A 10,213-nucleotide genomic window follows, 5' to 3' on the forward strand; every position below is an offset into this window, starting at 1 on the left:
CTTCATTCCAGTTCCTACCTTTTAATATTATTGCCGTGTCATCTGCAAATAGAAAAAGTCTTCCTGTTAAATTCAGTTTGTCAATATTATTTATATATATTAAGAATAGTAAAGGTCCGAGTGTACTGCCTTGAACTACACCATACTCTACACTGAGGACATCACTAGTTTGATTATTAATTGATACTACTTGTTTCCTATCACTCAAATAACTCTTAAACCAGTTCAAGGCCCACACCCCTCACTCCAACACATTCTAATTTTGAAAATAGGATTTGTCTATCAATTGAGTCAAAGGCTTTCGCCAAGTCAATAAAAATAACTAACACTTTTTCATTAGCATTGATTGACTCCCATGATCTCTTTGTTTAGCAGGAAAAGAGCGTCTGTCGTATTTTTTCCACTTCTAAATCCAAATTGGTTTTCTGATAAAATATTATTAAGTTCCAAATACGATTGCAATTGATATTTAACACACTTCTCCAATACTTTAGATAGTACACTAAGTAATGAGATCGGCCTATAAATTGTTTAAATCGGTTTTACTGTTTGCTTTGAATATTGGAATGACCTTTGCAACCCTGAACTGATCTGGAAAGATTCCAGAAGTTAGACTTTTGATTAATGATGTGGGTCAAGGGGTAAAAGTAAATACTCAATACAATTTTTTGAGAATAGCGGCCGGAAAAAGCATCCATGCCGGGGCCGAACCGCCACGCATCTCCCCGACACAACCTCAACACCTGGATGGCGGAGACTGGCTCCAGAAATGAAACTCGTGCCCGACTCTGTACGCGGAATCATCGATCAACGGCGGGCCCAATGGCGGAGGCAGCTCAGTGGCCAACTTATTTCCCTACATTTGAAAAAAATGTATTAAAGGATTGTGCCACCGCCGGCACGCCCCCCCCACCACCGACATCCGAGTCCCCCATAAATGATGCTATTGGAAAATAATTTTTATTAATTTTTTTACCGCTTAAATTCATTTGACTATTTTCCAGAAACGTTTTGGATCTCCAGATGAATCCAATATTTTTTGTCTATAATAAGTAATTTTTGAAATTTTTATTTGGCCACTAAGTTGGTTTCTAAACCGGGTGTAATAAATTCTCAAATATTCATTCCAAGGTTGTTTTTTAATCCGTTTACTCAACTTATCTCTTTTCCTAATATTTACGTATGAGAGTTATATTTATCCAAGGTTTTAGTTTTTTATTACGAGTATTTGGTTGTTTTGATACTTCTGACTGATTTCTAAGATTGTGATAAATTTCGAGAAATTTATTGCAGCTCATATTAACATTTCCCTGGGCCAGGACACTGTCCCAGGGCTGGGACTGTATTAAACCTTGTAATTTGTCCATATCAACATATGTTTTAGTCAAGTCAGACGTGTCTGTGGTGTTACTGTTTGCACTCTGTATCCTCGCAGTGACGGCGTAGTGGTCAGTCACGTCAGTAGACAGTACCCCGGAGCTTATCACAGTGTAGTCAAAGTGTTTTAATAAATATATGGTCGATACAGCTCAGAGAATGTTCAGTTACTCTAGTCGGTAATGTTATACACTCAGTATAGCCAGCCCCGTATAAAATGTTTAAATAAGAGTCCTTATCATTTTTATGTCTAGTAGTTTGTAAGGTATCAATATTAACGTCACCAATAAACACGTTTGTAATGTTTTCACTAAGTCCAGTTATATATAAGATTCAAGGTCATGTAGAAATAAGTCGACGTTCATAGTAGGACTGCGGTATACTGCTGTTATTATGTAGTGTCTATTGTCGATGTCAAAGTCTAGCTTGAGTCCTGATGCATTACCAAGTTTAATCTGTTGCGATAACGCATTTAGTTTCTGTCCTAATATAAAAACAATAACTCCATCGTTCCTATTCCAATTCTCAGAAGTACAAAATATGTCATAATTGTCTAATTGTACAAAAAATTTGTTTTTGTCGAGCCATGCTTCAGTAAAGACTATGCAATCGAATATTACATCAATACTGTTTAGTAATAGAATAATGTTGTCAATGTTTTTTATAATAACACCTAAATTGAAATGAATAATTTTGAACCCCTTTACGAGTTGACTGATGAAAGCATCGGTTAGCTGATAGTGGTAGTCAAACTGTTCACATGGAATATTTCTGTAGCTGTCTAGTTCGAGTTCACTGTCAAGAGCACCGAACAGGCCTGCCACACAGTCCTTAGTTGCGCCATCCGTGGATGTTTTGAAAATATTGCCAATGGTTATAACTTGTACATTGAATAATTTATCTTATTTTTAATTATTTTATATACAGATAAATGTTAGGTATATTAAGCTACCAAAACTACGCAAGTCATAAAGGGACAAATTTAATGGATAACGATTTGTATAAATAAACATTACAGATTTGGAAGACACGAATTCAGGTGCGCGCTTACACCTGAAAACACGCTCACAAATAAAACAAAGAAAACTTTTTGACAAAGAATAACGTATAAAAAGAAAAGTACTTTTACACGAAATATTATATAATTAACATAAAGTTACAGAACTTAACTATTAATAGTTATTTGAATAACTGAGTTATGACATGAAAAGTTACCTAGCAGGTTTAAATTAAAATACAGACAGTAAAATAACTTTATAATTCTTTTATAAAAGTAAGTAAATGAAATAGGTGAAAAGTCTTTCCTTAGATACAAATATAAGTCCTCGTGGTTTGATTTTACTCTATTGTACCTAGTATACACCAAATTGTAGATATAGATCTATACTTAGTGTATATATCGGTCACACTATACACTAGTTGTAGATAAGTAGTGCCTACCAAAAAAAGATATATTTGGAAAATAAGCTATGAAATGGTAGTATTATTGTAGCATACACTTAAGAATATAAAAAAACATACCTAGGGTACAAAAAAAACCTTTCTTTTAGAACATATGTTATGCTTGAGAATAAAAATATAAATTATATTACTTTAACACTTACTCGACTCAAAGTAAACATAGTTTAGAGAGACACTAATCATAATCATAATAATAATAACAAATAAAAGATTTTTCATTTCTTTATTCAAATATAAACAATAATTAGTTTTTTTTATTTATATATATTTAAAATTTGTGATTTATATACATACATACACACATACACACACATAACATACATACATACATATATACATATATATATATATACATACATAATTAAAATAAGATTATCCCGTTTGTATATTGAAATTAAACATTTAAAAGTAAAAATAAGGAAACAAAGCTATAATTAAAAGTAAAATTAACGTAATTTCAACATGATTTGTGTATGCAATCCTTAGGCTAAACTGATTAAAACTTCCACATATTATTATCAAAATATAATTTAAATTAATAGTTCAACTGATTAATTATTGTTTTGATTGTTATTTCGGATTTTACAAGTAAATGGATGAGAACTGTAAATAATATACTTTGCTATCTAGAAAAAAATGTAAATATAAACATGGTTTTATAACTGGGGAGTATGTTAAATTAACTTAATTCAAATTTATCTAATTATATTTATCTGGTTAGGAGTTCATCCAGGTCGTCCACGGTCCCAACAGTTGTGGGTGCAGAATTGTCCTCCGCCGATGTTTTGACGAACACCTTGCCGTCTCGCGTCCAAGCTCCCGCGATCTTCCTCTCCTTGACCAACTGTCGAGCTCGCCAGAGAAGATTTTTGTTGTGTGGTGACAGGTGGTCGTTGATGTTAGATTCTGTTAGACGGCCCACGGTCGTAAAGGTTTGAAGCTGTCAGGCCCTGGTTGTTGGTCCTCGCTGCTCTCATCCACTCTGCTGCCTTGTACTCTCTAGCGATGAATTTCACGATGATGGGTGGATTCTGTCGCTTCTGTGTCACAGGAAGACGGTGGGCTACAGATATAAGGCCCCGTTCAATACTTGACATCGATTAACCTCGCCATCCTCTCCAGCAGGCTGTAGATATTCTCACCCGCTTGCCATGGTACTACCCGTTATCTCAATGTTGTCCCTCCTGGAATACTGTTCGAGTTCTCTTACTTTGTCGCAGTGCAGTTCCAACACTTCCGCCTTGGTCTTCTGCTGCTCCTCTGTGACCTGGGAACATTTAGTTTTTCAGGTCTTTCGGTATCGGCCACCAGGGTAGTTAGAGTCACCTGTATATCCACGATGGTATTTTTCACGCCCTCCAGCTGTCCCTTGACGTCTTCTATGTTGGTATTCACTATGCCGATCTGGTTGGAGAGATCTTTTTCCCATATTTTGAATTGATTCCAGGATGGAAGACATGTCACCATCTCCCCTACTAGCAGAAGACGTTGTTTCACACTTACACACATCGCACTTCCAAGCCGCTTTCCTTTGCGAACTAAACTTCTTAAAATTTTCCAAACTTTCAACTCGTGTGCACGTGGGATGAAATGCCCCTTTGCAATCAGAACAAACCAGACTTCTTTATTGTTTGAAATTATTACTGAGCATTTAACACACGTCGAAATTCCGGGCAAATACGAGACAACAGATTTATGTACAATTGGTATAAAACAAAATAATATAGTATTTATAATGAAAAAATTTAGAATTAGAATTAATTAGTTATTCTCGATTAATGCACAATAGAACGTAATGCTAACGAATTAACGGCACTGTAGTCTAATAGAGAAGAACAAGCACGGACAGGCACTAGATTAAGGCTGGTTATCGGTCCCGCACACACCGGCATCTAGATAAGAACTGATGTCCAATTTTATCAAACCAAATTTTACAATAGTGCTAGAGATAAAAGGCAGACTTTGGACATTTTTTCAACTGTTGCAATTAGCCTGCTTATATCGAATAGGAGTTAAGCAACAAAGCTTTAAAAATCAGTTGAGTAAAAACCTCCAAACCCATTATTTCGGTAGAATACAATAGAAACGTATAAAGGTCAATAGATTATTTAAAATGTGACCAAACTACATATTTTTGTATCATTTAGGTAAGGTTTAATGTAAAGGTTCAGTGAATTGGTTAAAAGGGATGGTAAACAGGGGGAACTACTCTTTTAAGTTGCCTTACTATAAGAACTGGATTGCAGGCATTGGGGCCCCTTATAAATTCCTGTTTGATTAAAAAAACATTCACAAAATTTGTCACAGTTTAGGTCTATTAATTATTAAGAATAATACAAATCTTGCAAAATGAATACGATAGAAATGTAAAGTTACCTTGAATCTGAGATCCCCAAGGGGAGGTTTCCCGTAGGGGATTCCTTGAAATGCATAATAAGGTTGGTCAGTGAGTGTAGACTTCCTCGAGTATCCTCTAAGCTTTCCTAGCTTGGTTTGTATCACAACACTATTCAAATCCATTCTTTTCTAGGTAAGAATGTCATTCATAATATATAGTGTGAGATAAGTAAATTTTTCTTATCATCATGACAAACAAAATTATTATCTAAAAGACCTTAATAAAGATAGGAAAGGCAAGCACATTTGTCAATTTACAATAGCCCGTCTTAATTCACTTCCTTCCAAAACATCTTAGTTTTTCACATATCTTTTTTAACTCTTGAGTATCACATTTTTATTTCGGAATTGTTGTTTTTAATAAATTTACCTATTCTCAATACACACAATTGCAGATATCACAACTAAAATTTTTAATAAAGTTATGTTATTTTTATTTTTGTTATGCATTATTTTATGAATTGTATTTTAATATCAAAAGTAAAAATGGACTATAATCATGTAAATAATATAATATATAAAGTATAATATTAGGGATTATGGTTGTTCACCGAGTCCTTTTTAAACATAGTTTCAGTACATTTCAAACATTCTCCTTAACATTACTAACGGAAATAAATACAACCTAGATTGTATTATTAAACACTTATAAGATTTAACAAATATATACTTTACTTCCCTTACAGTAAAGTTAATAGGAAATTAGAAGGAACGAAGGATATATAGAAACTTAATACAGAGGAATATTAAACTAGTGTAATATACACTTACATTTGTCTGGTGTGGTTTGTGAATCAAATTCAGAACGAATCTTTCTTACCGCAGTACTCAAGCGTCTGATATATTACAGACAGCGCGTTCTAGTCTGGCAGCAGCTCTGGTCTGATCAAATTGAAGGCCAACTCAGTTAATAAAGAGAGAACCAACCTTAAACGCTTAAACATCAAATTCGCATAGTATCAAGATAGTATCAAGACATACGTTATGCGACGTATCGCAAAACTGCTTCGGCGAGGTTGCACGAAAAATTTCAAGTTTCAAGTCTTACTTTGATTCTGATAGTTTACATGTGTTGCTATGTCTCATTATAACATGTCATATGATTTTTCTCACTTTTCTTATAAATTTATTTATTATGTGATTTTTCGTTGCTATCATGCTTATCTATAAGACCAATGTGAAAATGTTCGGTAACACTCAGCAAAATCCCATAGACTGACATGCACCATCATCGAACTCAGTGTTGCTTAGAATATTTAAATGAAGTTTCATGCAGTTTGTTTTCGAGATTTGGTGCGAACAGATAAATTGATAGACAGACAGATAGTCCGTGAGGAATAATATTTCCAGCCCCATTTCTAGGACTCAGTCAATTAGTTTTCTATCTATCTATTCTATCTATTGTTTTGCGTATCAAGATCATCGGTTATAAGCTAATGTTACTGGATGGGATTTATTTAATTGCCTTGATTTTATTAACATTTCTTATACTATTTTTAATATTAGTGGGGAAATTGGCCAGTCTTCAACATTTTATGTATGAAGCTTCAAATACGTTTCTTTCGAGAAAAAATACTTAACAATGTATTCGGTCTAATCATAAGAGCATGTTATGATGAGTAAAACTCCTACAAACCCCAAACTTATTAAGAAGGGACTCAAGACTGTAATTTGGTAAATATGATACAGTCAAAATCTCGCTATTGGAAAAAGAAAATGCTATTTCTTTTAGAGACAGTAATATACAAACCTCTTTATAGACAAAATTATCCAGAATAAAAACCCAAATATGTTAATTATTCTTTGATTTAAGTTTGTTATTAACGATGGATGGTTTGAAAGGTTTAATCCAATATACAGCGCATTGCTATTACGAAAGCCATAAGACAATAGTTTTACCTTAAGTTAAGTGGTAAAATTCCCCTTCTGGTTTAGTTGATTTCACATGTACTATTATCTCGAATATGTTCATAAAGATTCATATCTATTGTATACTTCTGAAACTGTTGAACTGCCACCATATTGAAATCATAAGCATTTTCAAAAAAACTATTAAAGGTAACAGTAGCTTTAAATTGCGTCAAAATTGTGTCTTAATTCTAATTTATGTTGTGAAATATCCCAGAGCGAAATTATGCACAGATGCGAATGGCCACCATACTGAAAATTTGTTGGTTTTGACTAGCTAAAAAACTTATCCAAATAGTATATAATTTCAGTTCGAATTGGCTATATATTATGGCAATCATGTGTTCTACATTATTCCCGCAATGATAGAGCAAGTTATATTTTGCAAAAGTTTACACCGCAGTTATTTAATAAACTTCACAGCAGAATAATAACGTAAAACACGTTGTGAATGACCTAAGAGTTCTTTAACACTTCTTTGTTTCTCTTAACGGTGGATAAAAAGTTAGATATAACCATTCCTTTAGCAGTATATAAAATATATACTTATAGTAAAAATATATATATTATAAGTAAATAAAATAACATAATTAATTAACAGAAATAACATAATTTCTGGTTGGTTTTGACTAAATAAATTTTAAGTTTTTTCAAACAAATGTACATATGTGTCCAAGATTTTTGTCTCTAATGTTCAAGACGATAGAGTTTTAAAAAAAATGGAAGTTTTATGAGTTTCATGCCAAACTTCATAGTTATTATACCGTCAGTGTTGTAAAAATTAATCGTCTAAACTAAAAATGAATATTTAGTTTGACATTTCGAAATGGTAGCACGCTTTTGTGAACTATACATTATTCAATTAGCCTAAAACGGCAGAAATATTTAGCATTAAACCGTACATATTTTAAGTCAGGTTTAGATCGTACTCGTAATGCGGGTTTTTGTTATATCCGTATAGTGTCGCTCTGTTATAAAAAGCTGAAATTCTGGAGTACACGGAATTTAACAGACATAGTTATTAAGTGTCCTTAAAATGTTTTATTAGAGACCGAGAGGTCAAAGGCTTTATAAATGTCCGATTTCGTTAAAAGTTTATATGTGAGTTTGTAAAATTTTCAAATCCTTTTACAAAGGATAATATCAATATAGATACTGAATTGTAAGGCCTGTGTTAGGTTCTATCGACACGATAATACGAGTTACGATATACGATAATGTACAGGACAACACGATAGACTTTCATTTAATACTATTCCAATAGATAGGGACAAAAGTTTTTATTAAATAGCGTGTAAGAAATATTTAACTACCCATTTTCCGAATTAAGAAATGTGAGATAATTTGATTAAATCAAAGGCGTTTTGTGTAAAGTTTGTCAAATCAACAGTTTCAGCATTCTTAAAAAAAAATACACAAACTCAAACTTTAAGTTGAAGTAATGTCAACATTTCACTCATAATTTCCATTTTATCCATGTTGCTATGTGCGCAACCTTGGGTTATTTAGATTTTTAGCACCACATTGAAATACATGATCGAACTGTATCTTGTCTACATACAAACAACGAAGGAGTACGCCACGCCACGAGTCGCACAATACGCTTCGACGAGGTAGCAGCCAAAATTTCAAGTCTATATCTCATTTTATTATTGATATGGCTTGATAGACAGACAGTGATACGGAAAATAAACTGTTCATCCCATTGGTATTCACAAGAGAAATTGCACTAAAGCTCAGCCAAATTCCATGGAGTGACATGCACCATAATCAAATTCAGTGTTATTCATATAAAAATGAAGTAACATTTCTAGTATCTCGAGAATTAAATGATCTAGAGATGTGAAATCTTGCAAGCGATATCAGCAAAGCCTGTTGCCCGACACGTTATGGCGTACTCCTATCTTGTTTTTAGATAAATCTCCATTTGTGTAAAATTGATCAAAAGTATGTTACCATATTCGTAGTCAGCTTTCTCACAGCTGTCATGACAGCAGAATCCTCGTCCACCAGTCCCAACTGATTGAATGTCAAATTTGTACCATTTACTTAAGACGTATTACAGCCAGGTAAACCAAATTTCATAACATGTTATTATGGTTGTAACTAGTATACCTATTACATTAAGAGTTTTGTAAGATAAACGTATAAGTATTGAACAAAAAAAAAAACATAAAATAAAATAAGTATTTGTTACATTAAATAATCTAACAGCTATTGTACAGTACATTAAGGTATAACATGTAAATGAATGAAAAGTGAAAGAAATATGATATGTGGTAAAAAGTTTAAGAAAATAAATTTAGAATTTTTTAAAGTTCTAAATAAAGTTGAAAATGTTAGTTTTTTTTAATATCAGTCCGAAGGAGAAAATGCATAAATTCCAGGCCCTTAAAGCCCCTCTTCTTCCATACCGCCCAGATTCATTATTCTTAGCTTTTGCCGCTACTCTGGCCTTCTTTTTCAACGGATCAGATTTGTAATAAAATTTTGTTTGCCACGTTTGATGAAGCGCCTTTAGTCCAAGCACCCAGTTCACACCAGCCTCAACAAAGAATTCTTGCAACACGTTTACCCTACATAGGTAACCAGGGTTGTAAGTTACTATAGAATCACAAACTCTTATTTTAAGTATTTCAAATGCAACAAAAACTCATATTAGTACTCGTGCCCATAGACAATGAATGGATAAATCATTTGGACTTTGAGCCTTTTCATGCAGGCATTTATTGAGTAGAGTATTGTTTGAAAAAAACTCTATGGACTGTAATGGACTGGATTATAACAGCATCAATTTCATGCCCTCAAAACACCTCTTCTTCTTTCATATCGTCCATATTCCTCTTCTTAGTCACTAATCTCATATATCAATCATATAGCATACTAATCTCATTACATAAATAGAACTACGGTACATTTTTATGAAGAATTGAAAATGTTGTGCAAACAGAGGTATATATAAAAAATAGGTACTTTATAATATAAAACAAAACATTGTTGTAAAAAACACACATTTAGGGTTTTTATTTGCAAGTATGTCTGGGTTTCAGAATTTAGCCCCTTATACAAG

The 10,213-nt window shown here is 33.0% G+C and overlaps 1 protein-coding gene across 1 annotated transcript in view; it reads right to left on the minus strand.

Annotated features, from left to right (window-relative positions):
• Nucleotides 1–5,358, minus strand: part of LOC124364450 (juvenile hormone esterase-like) — a 31,491-nt gene extending 26,133 nt beyond the window's left edge. The window contains exon 1 of the mRNA XM_046819946.1: nucleotides 5,215–5,358. Within this exon, the coding sequence (XP_046675902.1) occupies nucleotides 5,215–5,358 (144 nt within the window). The remainder of the gene's footprint in view (nucleotides 1–5,214) is intronic.
• Between the last annotated feature and the right edge of the window lie 4,855 nt (nucleotides 5,359–10,213).

Source organism: Homalodisca vitripennis, chromosome 6 (assembly GCF_021130785.1).
Source record: "Homalodisca vitripennis isolate AUS2020 chromosome 6, UT_GWSS_2.1, whole genome shotgun sequence".
NCBI classification, from domain to species: Eukaryota; Metazoa; Arthropoda; class Insecta; order Hemiptera; family Cicadellidae; genus Homalodisca; species Homalodisca vitripennis.